This window comes from Oryzias melastigma, linkage group LG1 (genome assembly GCF_002922805.2).
Source record: "Oryzias melastigma strain HK-1 linkage group LG1, ASM292280v2, whole genome shotgun sequence".
Lineage (NCBI taxonomy): Eukaryota > Metazoa > Chordata > Actinopteri > Beloniformes > Adrianichthyidae > Oryzias > Oryzias melastigma.
The window spans coordinates 24,280,607-24,298,851 of record NC_050512.1 but is presented as its reverse complement, the minus strand read 5'-3'; the positions used below and the strand labels follow the sequence as shown (position 1 = coordinate 24,298,851).

Sequence of the window (18,245 nt, the reverse complement as noted above, 5' to 3'; positions counted from 1 at the left end):
ATGTGTGAGTGTCACGGCCAGTGCGTGAGGGCTGGTAGCCCTGTGGTTTTGCTTTACCTTCTGAGGGTTTTGAAATGAAGGTTTTTGACCCTTTAATATTATGATACATTTGTATACTACCATCCATCCATCCATCTTCTTGACCGCTTCTTCCCTTTCGGGGTCGCGGGGGTGTCGGAGCCTATCCCGGCTGCTGAAGGGCGAAGACGGGGTACACCCTGGACAGGTCGCCAGTCTGTCGCAGGGCCTCAATCACACACACATCCACTCTCACATTCACACCTAGGGGCAATTTAGAGTCACCAATGAACCTATGAAGCATGTTTTTGGACGGTGGGAGGAAGCCGGAGTCCCCGGTGAAAACCCACGCATGCACGGGGAGAACATGCAAACTCCACACAGAAAGGTCCCAGCCGGGAGTCGAACCGGGGCCTTCTCGTTGTGAGGCAAGAGCGCTAACCACTGCGCCACCATGCTGCCCTTTTGTATACTACATGAAGGGGTTTTTATTTACTTATACTATGTTACATGAAGGTTTGTTTAGCATTATGATTACACTTTAGATCTTGTCATTAACAAATTGATGAACCCATTTGTTACGGCTGTGGCCGTATTTGGTTTTATTTTCTTTTTGGTCTTGTGGATTTTTGTCAGAGTGGGACTTCTTTGTGTTTTGGTGGATCTTTGTGTTTTTCTGTTGATTTCTTTCAGGTGTGGTACTGGAGGCGTGGCTCCCCATTGGTTGGACCTGAAGGAGGGGAGCCTTCAAAACCACCATTTGGACCTCCAGACCATGAGAAGGGAGCTGGGCTGCAACCTGTCTCCACTGCGGCTCAGTGAACGTCGCCACCTGTTTTGATTTGTGCACACTTTGTAGTTTCTTTGGTGTTTTGTGTTAAGTCCCACTCTGTATTCTGGTGTTTAGTGTTGGTTTAAGTTAAGTGAAGTTGTAGGGGTGAACCGCCATTTTCTTTAGTAAATGTTTTCTCCTGTTTATGTTAGTCCAGGGAGGTTAGTGTTTGTCATCTGTTACAGTTTCTTTTGCAGGTAAGCTCCCTGGGTTGAGTTAGTTGGGGTTTTGTTTGTTGTTTTGGCCTTGGTTCACCCTGAAGCTTTTTGCTTCACTTTTAGTTATGGTTTGGTTGTTTTTGTTCTTGTAAATAAATGTTGAGCTTTTTATAGAGACATTTGTGTTGTGTTTTGTTAAACACTTATTTAATTTACCTTTATGTTAAGCCCCGCACCCCTAGACCAACTGGGGTGTAATTACATTAATTAATTAACATTAATCACATGGAGCTCCAGATTGTTAAAACCAGTCAGATGAAGCTTAATCTAATCAGTACTTTGAAGTTCCAAGGATTTAATCAGTGCTTTCTGCTGGGGAAAAAAAGGCCATGGATTGCCTTGTTTGCAGGGGCAGGGTCAAAGGCACTGACCACTCAAGCTTTAGATCTGGTAAACATGACCACACAAGGTGCTAAGGTATTTCGGGCTTCCGCCTTTCCTGACAGAACATTGGCCTGGAGCCAAATAAAGCCCACCTTTAACTCTGTAACAAATCTAGTTTTACTGTTTGTCTTTGCATGCCCTGAGACCAAGAGATCTCTGTACAAACTTGATCCAACTTTTAATGACATCGACTCAATTCCAATTGAGTCTTTTGATCACTTTCTTCCTCATCAACGAACATGCAGAGGTTGGCAGGGGATAACCTCACACTTCTCACAAAATACACTTTTAAATATAAACACTTCATTTCATAGTATGTAGATGTTGAGGGTGGATGTTTTGATCTGAGTATCTGTAGTATTTAGACTAACAACCAACAACAGCAACAATGGCTCTTTTAAGAGCCACTAACACTTCTACAGAACACAAATCCTCATTTTATGTTACTATCATGTAAAAAAACAAACAACATTTAAGAACACAAATAATGCCTCTATCATATAATTAAATAAAACTAAGACTTTATTCATCTGAACATGTGTTTTAAAAGGAATTAAATATTTCCTCATAACACATTATGTCATCACTTGCAATCTGTTTAACATAAAGATAAATATCAGTGTACATTCTTCATTTAAAAAAAAAAAATCCACAAAAAAATACAAGGGTATATCTTTAAATCCCATAAGACTACAAAGAAACTTTAATTGCACAAAAAATTTTAAGGTGAGATGACTGTGACACAAAACATAATCAAGAGTGAGATGAAATGTTTTACTTCTTATGATGAGATTACACTGAGAAAATGAAACAACAGCAGCTGTGAAAGGTTGGGAAAAAAGCCTGGAGAAAAATACGCATGCACAAGAAAAACTTGCTACCAGCGAGAGTAGAATGCCTTTTTATAAGCAATTTCACAGTACGTTCTTCGTTACAGGTTAAAAAAAATAAATGCATTTAAATATGCCTTTGTGTCATTTTAAATTTTCTGGCTGGTATGCATTTCAGTAGAATTTTCCTGAATGTATTAATACATTTTTTTCGATTATCTAATATTGATTTGGAAAATTACTATTTTGGGGGACTTTTTTGGGCTACATTTTATCTATGCTTGGTAACAGTAACATTTTCTATTGAACAAAACGTTTAACCGTGGATAATTCTAAGACTTTTACTTGAGTTTTTAAAAGACCATTTCTGAGTTTTTGTTCCAGCAGCTAAAAATATATAAATAAATAAATAATCAATCATGCTGAATCTAAAAAGGAAATCATGAATTGTTTTTATATGCTTTTTAGAGATAATTAAAAACATATAAAAGATGTTCATATCTAAACGTTCCTACACAAGTTTACTCTGTTTTGTGTCGGATCAAACAGTGGTGATAACAAACTGAAATAAAATTCTAACATTTTTTTTATCAATTTAAAATATTTATATTATAGCATCAAAGAAAAAAATAAATTTATGATTAACACAAAATGTTTATTGCAAAAGGTGTTCAATGATGCTTACATTTTACTGAAAGTGGGTTGCTTACATCACAGTCAGACTAATGTGTGAGTGAGACACCCTTTCACTGCATTTATGCTGTTAAAATTTCATTTCATTCCATGCGAGCTTTTTTGTAAACATTAAGTTATTTAATAAACAAAACATTTTCACAATTTCACTTTTTTATTGATAAAAACTCCTATTACTTGTTAAATGATTCTTCCTAAGGAGACTCCTCTTGAAGCTGCAGTCAGCTGCCATCTTTGTGTTTGTTGTCATTACTTTAACTTCATTTTATTTCAAAACCACGAACATCACGTGCTTGTTTTTACTCCATATCTTTAAAAAACGTCTTGTTTGAATTATTCAATACTTTTTACACCGTTTGAATTTATTTTAGATCATTTTTAGAGGTATAACAGTAGAAAAAGTCGCTCAGCAGCGCCCGACTCCAAGCGGACGGAGAGACTTTTCGAGGCTCCGTAGAGAAGCTGCAGGCAGCGACAGAGCTGGACATGAGCTGAAGATGGAGAGACGTTTGTCTGCTGTCTCCTGCTTCTTCGTGAGCTTCCAGCGCTGCTCCTAAACGGACTTTTGACTGTTTTTTGGAGCGGAAGAAAACACACGAGTGTCGCCGTTCCAGCCTCACGCGGGAGCCGCCGCCGCGTTGAGTCTCCACGGTTCTCATGGTGTGTTTAAGTGCGGCGCTGCGCTCAGTCTGTTCAAAGCTCAGTCAGGATCCCGATCTGCGACAGCAAGCGACACAGCGAACAGAACCGAAACGAACATGGCAGAAGTAGCTCCAGCTCCCGCCGCCGCTCCGGCCAAAGCCGCCAAGAAGAAGGCCTCCAAACCGAAGAAGGCCGGTCCCAGCGTCCAGGAGCTGATCGTCAAAACGGTGGCCGCTTCCAAGGAGCGCAGCGGCGTGTCTACCGCCGCCCTCAAGAAGGCTCTGGCTGCCGGAGGCTACGATGTGGACAAGAACAAAGTCCGCGTCAAGACCGCCATCAAGAGCCTGCTGACCAAGGGCACCCTGGTCCACACGAAGGGCACTGGCGCTGCCGGCTCCTTCAAGATGAGCAAGAGCACCGAAACCAAGAAGCCCAAGAAGGCTGCAGCCAAGAAAGCCGCTCCGAAAACCAAGAAGCCCGCCGCCAAGAAACCCGCCGCGGCCAAGAAGCCCAAGGCAGCAGCCAAGAAGCCCGCCGCGGCCAAGAAGTCTCCCAAGAAGGTCAAGAAGCCCGCAGCAGCGGCCAAGAAGGCAGCCAAAAGCCCCAAGAAAGCCACCAAGAGCCCCAAGAAGGCCACCAAGAGTCCCAAGAAAGTGGTTAAGAAGGCCCCCGCAGCCAAGAAAGCTCCTGCCAAGAAGGCAGCCAAGCCTAAAGCCAAGAAGACCGCAGCCAAGAAGAAGTAAAAACACCCGCAACAACTGTTGCTTCAACAAAGGCTCTTCTAAGAGCCACCACCTCTCACTTCACAGCTTCCTCTGTTCTCTGAACAAAACAAACTGCAGTGATTTTTATATTTACATTTATACGTGTATATACATATGTGAATAAAGTTTAAGATTTTTGGCTTAAAATGTAATGTTTACAAAAACATTTTTACTTTTTTATGTTTTCACTTTGATCACACTGATCTGACTTATTTAACATCCTGCTATGTGAAAGAGATCTAATAACATTTTTTGAAGATTGTACATTTTCAGCATTTGAAATTAGTAAGTGGGTCATGGTAAATGTCTATATTCAAAATTGACAAATCACAGATTTCATGAAGACAAAAACCTAATCAAAATATTTCCCCAATACAATTAGGTTGTGCAACATTTCATTTTAACAAGGGTTTGATTCATATCATAATTTTAGGGTTGATAATGTAATTGATAATATATTTTTGGTCATTTTAAATGATTTGATTGACTGACCTAAAATCGAGTTAGGGCATCTTTAGCAAAACAGTAAACCAAGTGAAGTTTTCCAAATTCATTGCATTTCTGGCAAAATAATGAACTTTGTGGATGGGTTTAAGTATTTAGGGTCAACAGTACAGAGTAATGGAGAGTGTGGAAAAGAAGTGAAGAGGAGAGTGCAAGCAGGTTGGAATGGGTGGAGAAAAGTGTCAGGTGTGATGTGTGACAGAAGAGTTTCAGCACAAATGAAAGGAAAGGTGTACAAGACTGTGGTGAGACCAGCCATGTTGTTTGGACTAGAAACAGTGGGACTGAAGAAAAGACAGGAAGCAGAGCTGGAGGTAGCAGAGATGAAGATGCTGAGGTTCTCTTTGGGAGTGACCAGGATGGATAGGATCAGGAATGAATACATCAGAGGGACAGCACATGTTAGAGGTTTTGGAGATAAAGTCAGAGAGGCCAGACTGAGATGGTTTGGACATGTTCAGAGGAGAGACAGTGAATATATTGGTAGAAGGATGCTGAGTCTAGAGCTGAGAGGAAAGAGGTCTAGAGGAAGACCAAAAAAGAGGTTTATGGATGCAGTGGATGCATAAAGAAGTTGGTATTTGGTGTGACGAAGATTTATGTTTTTTTGTTTACCCCTAAAGGCACAATACTGAGATGTTTTAGGCCCTATAAGACGAATAAGATGTCACTTATGTTACAAATTACCAGGCAATTCTGCAGCAGAACACCAGGAGTGGCAAATGTGGGAGGGAAAAATGAAGGAGAAACGCCTCTGTCTTCTAACACGTCCTCAGAAAACAGATAAAAAGTGAAGAACGCTCCTGTGTTACATTGAGTGTGATACTTCAACACTGAACCATGAGTGGAAGAGGCAAAGGCGGGAAGGGACTCGGTAAAGGAGGCGCCAAGCGTCACCGTAAGGTTCTCCGTGATAACATCCAGGGAATCACCAAACCAGCGATCCGCCGTCTGGCTCGTCGCGGTGGAGTGAAGCGTATCTCTGGTCTGATCTACGAGGAGACCCGCGGTGTGCTGAAGGTCTTCCTGGAGAACGTGATCCGGGATGCCGTCACCTACACCGAGCACGCCAAGAGGAAGACTGTGACCGCCATGGATGTGGTCTACGCCCTGAAGAGACAGGGACGCACCCTGTACGGATTCGGAGGTTAATTCTGCGGCTTGATCAGCGAAGAACATCAAACGGCCCTTTTAAGGGCCACCCAAAGCTTCTTCTAAGAGCAGATTCTGATCTCATTCTTATTAATGACAGTAATCTGGACTTTATGATGTAGTATTAAACAGTTTACATTATTAATTTGTGCACTAAAAGCATACCTCTCACAAATTATATATCAACGGGAAAGAATGTATCACCCGATTCTCTTACACCAATGAATTGAACACTACACGTTTTTTTTTTCTCTCCTCTCCAGTGAGCAAATTTAAGCCTTTATGTTTAGAAACACTTTTGTATTGATACAGTTCTTTCAGACATGAAGTCAGTCGAAGCCTTTTAAAAACAGGATTTCCACACAGATAAAATCTTATGTACGTGCCTAACTGCCCAGTAATTACCCCAAAGATGAAGAAAAAACTACGATTTCCCTTTAAATTGGCTGCAAATAAAGGCATTTTCATAAAACTGATTAATGGTGATTCGTCTTTCCTCATACTAGGATTACTTGCAGAAAATATGTAAATACTCTTGACGAAAAAGTCAATTGATATATTTCAGAATTTTTACACAGGTTTGCGATTAATCTTTTTCAATGGATTACCGGCCCTACTAAAAATACACTACAGCTATTTCTTGTTTCATGAATTTGCCCGCCAAATCCAGCAACGGTCATTGCAGCAGCTTGAACAAACCCAGTCATTGTTCAGCAACGGAACAGATTCAACCAATCATACACGAGGAACAGCACAGTCTCATTTACACGCCCTGTGTATAAATCCCGCCTTCGTTCTTTCCTTCCATCATTCTCTGTTGAGAAACTAGAGAGGAATCATGCCTGAACCCGCCAAGTCCGCGCCCAAGAAGGGCTCAAAGAAAGCCGTCACCAAGACCGCCGGCAAAGGAGGCAAGAAGAAGAGAAAGACCAGGAAGGAGAGCTACGCCATCTACGTCTACAAGGTGCTCAAGCAGGTCCACCCCGACACCGGCATCTCCTCCAAGGCCATGAGCATCATGAACTCCTTCGTCAACGACATCTTCGAGCGCATCGCCTCCGAGGCTTCTCGTCTGGCTCACTACAACAAGCGCTCCACCATCACCTCCAGGGAGATCCAGACCGCTGTGCGCCTCCTGCTGCCCGGAGAGCTGGCCAAGCACGCCGTGTCTGAGGGCACCAAGGCCGTCACCAAGTACACCAGCTCCAAGTAAAAAGGACTGCCGTCAACAAACAAACCCAACGGCTCTTTTAAGAGCCACCCACATGATCTGAAGAGCTTATATTCCTTGTTGTAGATGTAAATGTTCTCTTTTCTGTGTGGTATTGATGTCAAAGGCTGATGCAGAAAATGGCGAATCAATGCGGACAGCGGTGCTTTCAATGGTGCTGAAGGCTGAAGAGAAGACCAATGAGAACCATTTTTTGTACTATACTTATTTCTGATTCATGGAAAAACAGTCCATTGGTCACTATTTCACATTAACAATCCTAGGACCCATTTACACTAGGACGATTTCTGTGTGATCAGTATTTCACCTGAAAAGCACATGTTAATGGTATATGGAAGCGTATGTGTACTAAAAATAAAAGTCAATACTGGAAATGCTAATTCATTTTCAAAATGTACCTGCATTATGTGTCTCTTAAATCAAATTAAAGAGCAATTATCAAAACTGCTTTTTCATTTTCTTCAACACTGCTCATTCTGTAACTTAATTAAAATCATAAAGAAAATCTCATTTGACATTTAATTTTCAAAAGGTTCTTTGGTAGTTTTGTACCACAATTCAATCAGAAACATCAAACTTGAAAATTAAAATGCATAAACATAAATAGTATTTCATTTTCAAAATGTACCAGCATTATCTGTCTCTTAAATGAAATAACATGGCGATTGTACTGCGAGGCCCTTCTAAACATTCACAGGGCAGAGAGGGTTGAGCAGCTCACTTTTTATATCAGGCCAATTATCGGGAATATCTGTCTAAGCAAGTCAATGTCAAGTTTAACCACATATTATTCACACTCTAAGTTCAAAACGACTGAAAAGAAAACTCTGACTCAACTTTTAAGTAGTATTTAAAAGCATCACCCACAGACGAGTCTCTGAGACATGAAATAAGTCTCACCACAGACTTGTACCTAACTGAGGTTTTGTGTGTGCGTAAGAGGTGATTTGTGTGTCTAATTTAAAGCTGTTTTAATTTTATTTTTTCATTTGTATATTGTATTTTTTTCTGAATTTCATAATTTTTGTACTTATGCACAGACAAATCCTAAGTTACACACTAATCAAGAATCACGCACACACAAATTGTAGTGATACTTATTTCTCTACTGTACCGTCAGGTTTCGGTCTTGTCTCCTAGGTTCATCTGGTTAAAGCTTGATACATCAAATTTTTATAGACAAACACTTTCATATTTTTTTTAGGCAAATATACAACCAAGGCCTTATATTTCTGAAGACATTTTACTGAGTATCCATTTATGTATTGTAGCCTCTAAAGATCTATCCAGTTTCTGTTTAAATAGTGTACCGGTAACTTCATCTTCCAGGATCGAACGCCTATGGAGAGATGTGTACATTCAAGTCCTCGACCAATTCCACATGCTCTTTTCCAATCTGGAGAGAGAGGGGATGCTGAACCCTGATGATGAGAGTCATCTTTTTGCTCTTCACTGGGCTTTTCTGCCACAATTACATCGGCAATTGGCTTTCTTTATGGATGCTTGGAACCTTCATGGCTTGAGAACAGCGGGTAGCCGGTCTCCCTATCAACTTTGGGCATCATCCAGACACCATGAAGATCTGGATCAGGTATACAAAACAGTTGATTGCATCATGTCAAGAGCCACAATTTGAGCTAAAGACTTTTAAAGGTTACGATATGTCTACATTTTATAATTTAATATTAAAATTTTGATCAGATTTCATAGCTTAAAATCTTACAAAGTAATTAAATGCTGAAATGAAAACATAGTGACATAGTTTTGTATAAGTATCAATAAAAATGTTGCTGATTTATTTATTTTTTAGCCCTTTTATGTGTTCAGGTGGAGGCAGACTATGGCATTGATTGGGAAGGACCATATGGCTTTGATGACCTTGGACATCAAGCTGTACCAGTTGAAGTACCTCAAGTGCAACTGCAGCGAAACATCACAGAGGAGGACATCGCTAGATTGCCTGACCCCAATGTTCCCTTCATGGATGCAGTCGACATTTATATGGCCACATTACAACAGTTAATGCAGCAACAATCAGAAGTGGATGAGGGAGGGCCTGACGCATGAATATTTATTGCCTCCTACTCAAGAGAATGTTCTTTCATATTTTCGGTCAAAAACTCAACATTAGCAATTATTTTTTTACATTTGTTTTATTTTAAAGGCTTGCATAGACTCTCACATATAAAACTCAATGTGATATGCATAAAAAATCTGAAGTACAAGTTTCTTCATTTTGTTTAAATTCAGAAAATGTAACATTTAATAAAACATTTAAATTATGACAAAGTTGTTTTTATTCACAAACCTTAAGTATTTTTTAAAAGGTAAACTTGCAAAAAACTGTGTAATGCCTTAACCTCGATGTCAGTTATAGAACCATTAGCCATTTTAATAACCACTATGAAGAACATCATTTCCACAACGGGAGAAATGAGTGGCATTGAAATGCAACATGTGCAACATTGAAATCTTAAACATGGAATATTTCCAATCAGATCATTCCAAAACATGTACTTTTAACAGCTGCCTCAAGGTTGTCTTTGAATGCTTGATAAGTTGGACACTTCTGAGGCAGTTTCAGTGTTGTCATGCAGGTTGAGGCTACAGGCATGCCAATGTCAGGAGAAACTTCTACATACAGCTGCTGGGGGGGTATGCACCATCCTGTCCAAAATTTCAGGAGTTGCTGTAGTTCCTGAGAAGACCCTACAAAGACACAGTATTAAATATTAAACATTTTTGGATTAGATACTTCAAATAATTACCTTTTGAACTTTATCAAAACATGAACTAGTGCTTTATTGTATGTGTTAAAAGGGTCTTCAATAAAAAAGCAATGTTTTGAAAGTGTTTCAATAAATATGGTGTTCAATAATTACTAACAGTTCTAGGAGTAATATATTGTTTAGATCTGAAAAAACGTATACAAGCTGACCATTTTCTATGTAGTTTCTCAAAAAGCCTGTGACAAGGCATGCCTCCTCCATGCTGCAGTGATCATCCTCATCCTCACTGTCAGGCATTGGCCAGATGATCCTTTTTAAGATAGTCTGAAAATAAAAACAGTATAAAAAAACTATAACCTTAAGATATATTTGTGACTTCTCAAATTATGCAAAATGCCATATTGGTGTCTAGACAGCAGTTTCAGGTGAGAAAGAAATTACCTCTGAATACATAATTTGGTCTTCAGATCTTGGGAAAAGGATTGATGCCAGGGCAGGCCGCTCTTTAATCATGCAGAAAACACCACTGTCCTTTAACCCTTTCCATATTTGTTTAATTTGTGTTCGTCTCCTTGCAATGATCTACAATGATGAAGAGTTTGCAAAGTATCCGTTTGTTGCTACAAAAATAATTGTAAAAAAAAACAAAAAAAACATGTACTTAATTTTAATTTTCATACCGCATGATGTAGCAGTTTCTCAGCTAACCACCTCCTGTTGTTGTCAGTCATGAGAGGAAGATCCCAGCTGACAGCCAAGTTGTTAACTTCACATTTCTCCTCTGGAGTAAGTTCCTTCTCACTCTCAAGCTACAATTAATAGACCAAGACAATTTTACATCAGTTATACAGTTTTTGCTTGCTGTGTGCAATACAAAGTAAACATTTGCATGATAGAAAATAAAAACAGCTGTGTCAAAACAAGGCAGAAAAGCTGCTTCAACAAATACTTACTAGAGATACTACATCAACAACATCTGTATCCGGGCAGTCTGAAAGCTCCATGACAGCACACCCCTCATCACTTCCAACAATCATCTGTGTCATTGATGGGCTCAGTCCAGTGAAGCAAGGACCTCCGTGAATGAAGGAATGTCCCATAGCACGCCCAACCACTCGGAAAAGATCCCCATCTAACAGGGCTCTGGAGGTAGATGGGACCTTGTGATCGTCAGTTCCATTGAAAAGGAGAGTTCTGCCAGTGTTGTCTGAGTCAAACAAGAATCAAGAAAACATATCTCTGAGTCCAAATGCCAATGTAATTGAAAGTACAAGTTTACAAACAGTAACATCGCTTTGTATGATGACGATGATGCAATCTCTTTGAAAGGTTCAGATAATTTTGACTGCCTTTGTGTTAATCAATTTTAGAAGCTATTTCTATGCTAAATAACACAGCAATCTTCTTTATTGGAATTTACCTAAAACATGTAAAGTTTATTTTATATAACCCTTGTCCTAGGCTTGTTTAGATTAAAAGTGGGGTCATCTGGACTCCACAAGACAGTGCGCTGAACTTTTCTTTATCATTGATTTTTGAGTTTCACTAATGTCCATGGCAGACCTAAAATCCTGTCCCCCTTTGTCCATATTTGTCATGGAAGGAATCACATATCAATATGTGGTTGGAGTCATCTGGACTCCAAAGAGAGCGGAAGAGTTAAGTAAACTTTAGTTTTCAAATATATGTAAGATCATTTTCAGCACATAAAATGTAAGAGAATTATTAAAATGTAATAATCTGGGTGTGTGTGCTATGGCAAAATGTGTAGTCTCTTGTCAATTAGAAATTAATTTTGTTTACAAACCTTTCCAAATTTATAAGGCACTTTGGAAAGAAGTAGTCAGTACCAGTTAATGCAACCCCACCACTGTTCTTTGAGGCTAAGTGATGTACATTTTTAAAAAACACTAAGGAATTTTCGAAAAACTCACCAAGGTTAAGGTCAAATCCAAACTGGATTTTTCCCATTACCATGGAAAGAAAATGGCGCTTCACTCCATCTCCAACAGCTGCATCACCTGACAAACAAAGATTTACTCTTTTGACTTACGGTTAATATATATGACAGTAAGGCCAAACATATATTTTAACGAGGTTCATTCCTAGTTTAAAAGCTTGTGCTACAGTAAGGCACACCTTGATTAATCATTTTAGCATTCACAAACACAAATAATGAAGGAGCTGCTATGATTAAAAACAGTGGGGCTTGACATAAAGATACTAGGTAATTCCAATGGGTCAGAATGCAAACTTGTATGGATCACAAAATTTCAGTTGAAATCACTGTTCTTATTCAAATTCTTACAGTGGTAACAAATTGAACAACTAATACCTACCACCCAGTATAACAGAAAATGGGCTTGCCCAGTCAATTCCTGGCTTTTTGTAGAAAGTTATTATCTCCCTTTCACGATCTTCCTCAGTAGATCGAAGATCAAGCCTAGCAACCAGCTCTGGCTTGTGTTCAGCACTGTTAAGCAAGTGATGTCAGAACATGTTGGCTGCCTTGTAAAGATCAGGCTCTGTTGTCCAGTCTGTTAAAATTAAGTCATCATCAGTAAAGACTAGACAAAAATAAATATAGAATCAATTAAAAACTTCTTTGGACAATTATTCAAAGTTATTTATATAGTATTTATAATTTCTATATATTTATAAGCAGAGAAAGTTGCACCTTCTGAGTTACTACTTTGAATTTCTTCACTTGAATTGCTTGATGAGGTAGCAGGAGGTGTGGTTGCTGCTTGACTCATCCCAGAGCTCCCAGATGGGGTACTCTCTGAAGTTTCTTCTGCATTTGAATCCGAGTTATTTTTTCTTGGAATATAAATTGAGAAAGGTCAATGAGATGGGTAGAAATAGAATCCAATGTGTGTAAAACTTCGAGACTTCACAATATGCACATGCGCACACATAAACAAGCAATTTGTCTCACTCACTTCTCACAAGAATCGATGTGGCCTTCAATCTCAGAGTATGTAAATGTCTCTGCGCAGTAGACACATTGCACCATAGGTCCAGTACTCTGACAAGAGCTGGCTGCACTGGGGAGATCCTAGTATTCGAGACAATAACACAAAAAACAAAAAATAAATACAATTTTTATGGTGGACCTTACAGAATTTTGTTCACACATGTTTCCACTAAGATGGTTTCTCAGTCTGTTCTCTATCGTACATCAAAAATTAAATATTACATCTTAAATAACTACCTCCAGATTTATGTCTTTTTGGAGTGGCCTAATGTAAATCACAGCTGCCCCAACTCCAAGTTCCTTGTTGCACAGGAACTCTGGAGTATATCCATCCTTTGGACAAGGAATGATGTCCAAACTCTTGGACCTTGTAGAACCACGGGCTCTCAAGAGTTGAAATCCACCACAGTGCTTTAGTTGAGGAAAGAACAACTGTAGATGATCGGAAAACTCAGTTGCACTACAGTATCTATCTGAGGAGGAAAACAAAACAGTATTATAACCAATTTGGAGGGAAATATCATCAGTGATAACAAAGCAATATGTATTTTCCTAAATAGAACCAAACTGTACACATTCAGGAAAAGGTGCAGATTTTGTGAATAGTAGTGCTGCCACAAACAATTATTTTATTAGTCAACTAATCACAGATTATTTTTTTCCGATTAGTCAACTAATCGGGTCATGCGCAAACTGAGTGTAAAACACACATCTTAACCCTCATTAGCTTTAAACTAACTAAAAACGAGATATATTCACAGCATTATCACCCAAAATGCTTGTGTGAATGCTTTAAGGTGAATTTGGCAACCAAAAATGCTGAAATTGATGGCTAAAAAAACTGAACGTGATAGCCACTAAAATATTAGCTAAATGCCAAATTAGCCTAAAAAATAATTAAAAGCCAAGTTAACCTAAACTACGTGACATATGAAATGAACTCCAAAAATCCTAAATTAGCCAAAATAGCTAGCATGTAAATTAATACTAGCTAAATTCCAAAACACCCTAAAAAACTTTTAAGAAAAACGGAAAGTTAGCCAAAACAGCTAGCATCTAGCTGAAATATTAGCTAAACACCAAAATAGCTTAAACAAACCTTGATGAATGCCAAAATAGTCCAAAGAAAATAGCATATTTTCATTGTGACTTTCAACTTTACTGCACTCTAACTCCGTACAGTGTAGAGTAACGATTAATCGACTATAAAATTAGTCGTTGATTATTTTATTAGTCGATTAGTCGTTGATTAATTGACTAATCGTGGCAGCCCAATTGAATAGCTACTTAAAGAGCTAGGCTTCTTAGACATCATTGGATGCAGAAGCCACATTATTTTTGGTGTCACAGCTTACAGACAAATTCGAACTGTCCGTGGTTCACAAAACGATGTCTGTGACCCTTCATGCTGTAAAGCTATGTGATTGGCCTTGATACAGGATAACATGTCTATATTACTGCACCTTGGCACACCTTGACTGGTGCCCTGAGGTGAGGTAGCTGACCAATCTTTGACATTTTAAATATCAATACTAACAATATTAACTTACATGGGAATGTAACTCTTCTTTCACCTAATCCTGCCTCTTCAAGTGCTTTTTTCATGGATGGATTAGGGACAGCACAGTCCTTTCTTTTCGCCAAACAGAAAAAAAGGTGTGTGTATGTGGTTTTTTTTTCAGTCTCTTGCTGTTAATGGCTGGTGAAGTTGACCTCCGTGGTACAGCTCTTGCAGGGTAAGGAGTGAACAACCTCAAAACCTCAGCTTAAAGAAATATTTAAAAAGTTATTTTAAAATGGAATTCAATTTAACTTTAATTTGAACATGTTCAAGATTTAAATTAAAACAAAATAAAGATGATACACAAAATGAGTTTGACACAATTTATAACCCTTTCTTTAATAATTCAATTTTTATTTTTGCTTAAAACTGAATTTACAATAGTAAAAATAGCATAATTAATTTATTGGACAATCAAAACACTGGTGGAGGGATCATTTTAAAGCATAATTAAAAGCATGTATGAGGGGGGGAATTGCAATAATATGTATGAAATAGCTTTATGTGGTTCTGTAAAGTTAAAAAAAATTCTGTTTCGGACTTTCAAGCCCAATAAATCTCCTGATAAACATTAAATTGAGAAAGCAAGTATCTCAATCATTTTGACTGACATTTTGACCCACAGAGTGAGTAACGTACAAATGCATTTCTTTTTCTTTTTTTTCTATTTAATGATAAGTTTTCTCATTGAGCTACAAATGGAGACCAGGCTCTAAGATGGCTGCTAAGAGACTGTCTAAAAAGTTTTAAGAAAATACCATTCTGTAAAAATCAATAATCTCCCCAAAAAATAAATAAATGTCTGCATTTATGTGAGCTAGCGATGAATACTTTTCACCATATTCAATTCAATTCAATTCAATTCAATTTATTGTCATTGTCACAGAGAAACAACGAAATTGCGTTTAAAGCTAAATGAATATTTTGGTAGAAAGCTATTCTTTATTTTATACTATTATATATTTTATTCATTTTTTAAAGAGATGTGAATCATAATAAAGATGCTCAATGGCTCTAAAGACATTTAAGCTACAGGCACCAACATTTCTGAACTGACTAATTATGACGTTACTATCCTACTACTGCAAAGAATGCAACATAATTCACTTTCTTTATTTAATATGACTTTTTTAAAATATAAATTTAGATCATATTTGGTCTAAAATCCTCAATAGCTAAACATTTCTGAAACTACCTAACTCCACCTCCGGTTATGCAACGAACGGATAAACTGTGGATAAGGATGCAACTAACCTCGAGCGCCACTGCGCGGAGGAACAGACGGTGGCGCTGACGTGGTGGGAGTTGGGTTAACTACTGCTGTTTCCTGTCGGCTTTGCTGTTCGAGGACAGCTGCAGCCTCCCTTAACAGTTCTAGCACAGATTTCACCATTCTGAAATTTCCAGCTTCTGACAAGATTTCAGAATCTCTTCATCCACTTTGTCTTCTTATCGGACTTTGCTCCTGTTTGACCGCGCCAAAATGCCACTCATCGCACAGAAGAAGAAAAGAGAGCCCTGATGTCATCGTTGTGCGCCGCTATCTCGGAACCGCTCACTCCAGATTGCAATAGATTTTTGTTACACTTATTGCGCGGCTGGATGTTAAAACGAAAACGCAATCTCCATTTGCTTTGTCGCTTTACTTATGTTACAGAAGGAGCTGTGTTGAAGAAGAGAATGCAAAAGCGGTTCTGAGAACTGCTTTTTAATTTGATTTAAGAGACAGATAATGCAGGTATATTTTGAAAATGAAATATAATTTCTGTTTATGCATTTTAATTTTCAAGTTTGATATTTATGATTGAATTTTGGTACACAATTATCATGGAAGTTTTTGAAAATGAAATGTCAAATGCCATTTTCTTTATCATTTAAATTAAGTTCCAGAATGAGCAGTGTTGAAGAAGAAAATGCAAAAACAGTTTTGATAATTGCTTTTTAATTTAATTTAAGAGACAGATAATGCTGGTACATTTTGAAAATGAAATACTATTTATGTTTATGCATTTTAATTTTCAAGTTTGATGTTTCTGATTGAATTGTGGTACAAAACTACCAAAGAACCTTTTGAAAAGGAAATGTCAAATGAGATTTTCTTTATCATTTTAATTATGTTACAGAATGAGCGGTGTTGAAGAAGAAAATGAAAAAGCAGTTTTGATAATTGCTTTTTAATTTGATTTAAGAGACACATAATGCAGGTACATTTTGAAAATGAATTAGCATTTCCAGTATTGACTTTTATTTTTATTTTTGGTACACATACATTTCCATAATGGTAGTTGCATTATTTCAAATAAAAAGTACTTCTCTATGTTCTACCTTTGTAGGATCACGTCGCTCGAAAGCGGCACGCGGCCCCCCTCCCCGCGCGCCACACCAGCAGCTTGTCACTTCACATGCGCTCCCACGTTACAATCTGATCAGATGCACGTGAGAAGTGCGTTCAGCGGTATTTAAAATAAATAACCGTTCTAACAAGTGAACAGCTGGATCATTTTCTGTTTGAAAATACAAGTTCAATTGAAGTTTGTCAAGCGCTCCTCACAGGAGACGGCTGCTCTAGTACAGGTGATAGCTGGAAAAGTGCGGCGAAGATGAAACTTTGGTTGGGGATTTTATGGAGGAGCTGTACCATTCCATGTGATACACAACTTATAATTTATAAGATACAATCAAAACAGTGAAAAAAAAGAAAAACGAACGTTAAACAAAGAAAAAAGTCCAAAGCACATAACCTCAGAGTGAAATCTATTTCTACAGAGTAAATCCTCATCTAAAAATGTCGACATCATGCGCCTCTTGTTGTTTTAAACTGCTGCATCGGTACATTCCATTGAGGAAGACCAATAGCAGGGACAATGATTGGTACATTGTTGAATTGTAAAGTACGTGTTAAAAGGTCTTCATGGACCCATTGATGAAGTCTTCTCCGATTGGTTACCCGTAATCTCTCAACCAAACCCCACCAGACGTTCGACGTCAGACCCACAACGGTTATTGAGCTATCCGATTGGTCAATTTATAACTTGAATAACTTGTGATAATGGAAAAAAATCATTTTTAAAAATAAGGATTAGAAAAAAGATGTTAAGCAGAAAGCAGCAGAGGAAGAATGATTATTCTGACATATTAAATAACTGTTTCTCAATGGAAGTCCATGGGACTTTGGCCTTCTTGCAACCCACTGGTAGTTCCTATTTGGAACACAGAAATAGGAGGGTTGCTCAGTCCAGTTCTTATCTACAGTCAATGGTGCCAACTGGTCTGGCGGGGGCCAACATTTTATATTTGCATAATGAGACGTGACAGCTCTCATTCATCCAGATGCCTTTGTTCTGAAGTTGAGTTACTTCCTTTCAAACTTGTCACTACTCATCCAAGTGACTTCAACTTTCTTATAGGTGTTTTACCAATCAGGGAACAAAACGTAATTTCAAATCACATTTTCCCCCCCATTCAAATGTTTTCCAAATGTTAACTTAGCATATGAGTAATGGAAATATGTTTAGAAGAAATGTACATTTTTAATGCCTTTCTATGTTAGGATGACAATATGTGTTCTTCTGGATTTTTTTATTCTTTGTACATCATGTTGAATTAAAATGAGGATCTGAGTTCTGTAGAAGTGTTGGTGGCTCTTAAAAGAGCCGTTCTTGTTGTTGGTTGTGCAGCGGTCGGTGTCTAAGCTCTCTCTCCACGGATGC

At 38.3% G+C, this 18,245-nt stretch overlaps 4 protein-coding genes across 5 annotated transcripts; 3 read left to right on the top strand and 1 right to left on the bottom strand.

Moving 5' to 3' along the window:
• The first annotated feature begins 3,211 nt into the window (after positions 1-3,211).
• Positions 3,212-4,503, top strand: LOC112157102 (histone H1). 2 transcript variants are annotated; one of them, XM_036213507.1, is made up of 2 exons: positions 3,212-4,249; positions 4,340-4,503. In XM_036213507.1, exons 1-2 carry the CDS (start codon positions 3,734-3,736, stop codon positions 4,358-4,360), a joined length of 537 nt encoding a protein of 178 aa, XP_036069400.1. In that variant the 5' UTR covers positions 3,212-3,733; the 3' UTR covers positions 4,361-4,503. The 2 variants fall into 2 exon arrangements, with proteins under 2 accessions (XP_036069400.1, XP_024145408.1); XM_024289640.2 differs by having other exon boundaries at positions 3,216-4,502.
• A 987-nt stretch (positions 4,504-5,490) lies between these two features.
• LOC118599135 (histone H4) lies at positions 5,491-6,439 on the top strand. Its single transcript, XM_036213505.1, has one exon. The coding sequence runs from the start codon at positions 5,726-5,728 to the stop codon at positions 6,035-6,037; it is 312 nt and encodes a 103-aa protein (XP_036069398.1). The 5' UTR covers positions 5,491-5,725; the 3' UTR covers positions 6,038-6,439.
• A 398-nt stretch (positions 6,440-6,837) lies between these two features.
• On the top strand, positions 6,838-7,659 carry LOC112157104 (histone H2B 1/2). The gene has a single exon (XM_024289642.2). It carries the CDS (start codon positions 6,876-6,878, stop codon positions 7,248-7,250), a length of 375 nt encoding a protein of 124 aa, XP_024145410.1. The 5' UTR covers positions 6,838-6,875; the 3' UTR covers positions 7,251-7,659.
• A 2,112-nt stretch (positions 7,660-9,771) lies between these two features.
• Positions 9,772-11,443, bottom strand: LOC112157469 (the record flags this gene model as incomplete). The annotated part of the gene is given in 3 exon segments (XM_036213502.1): positions 9,772-9,977; positions 10,207-10,321; positions 10,439-11,443. Coding segments are annotated over 3 exon segments (393 nt in total), but the record flags the coding sequence as incomplete, so codon positions are not given.
• Positions 11,444-18,245: the final 6,802 nt, after the last annotated feature.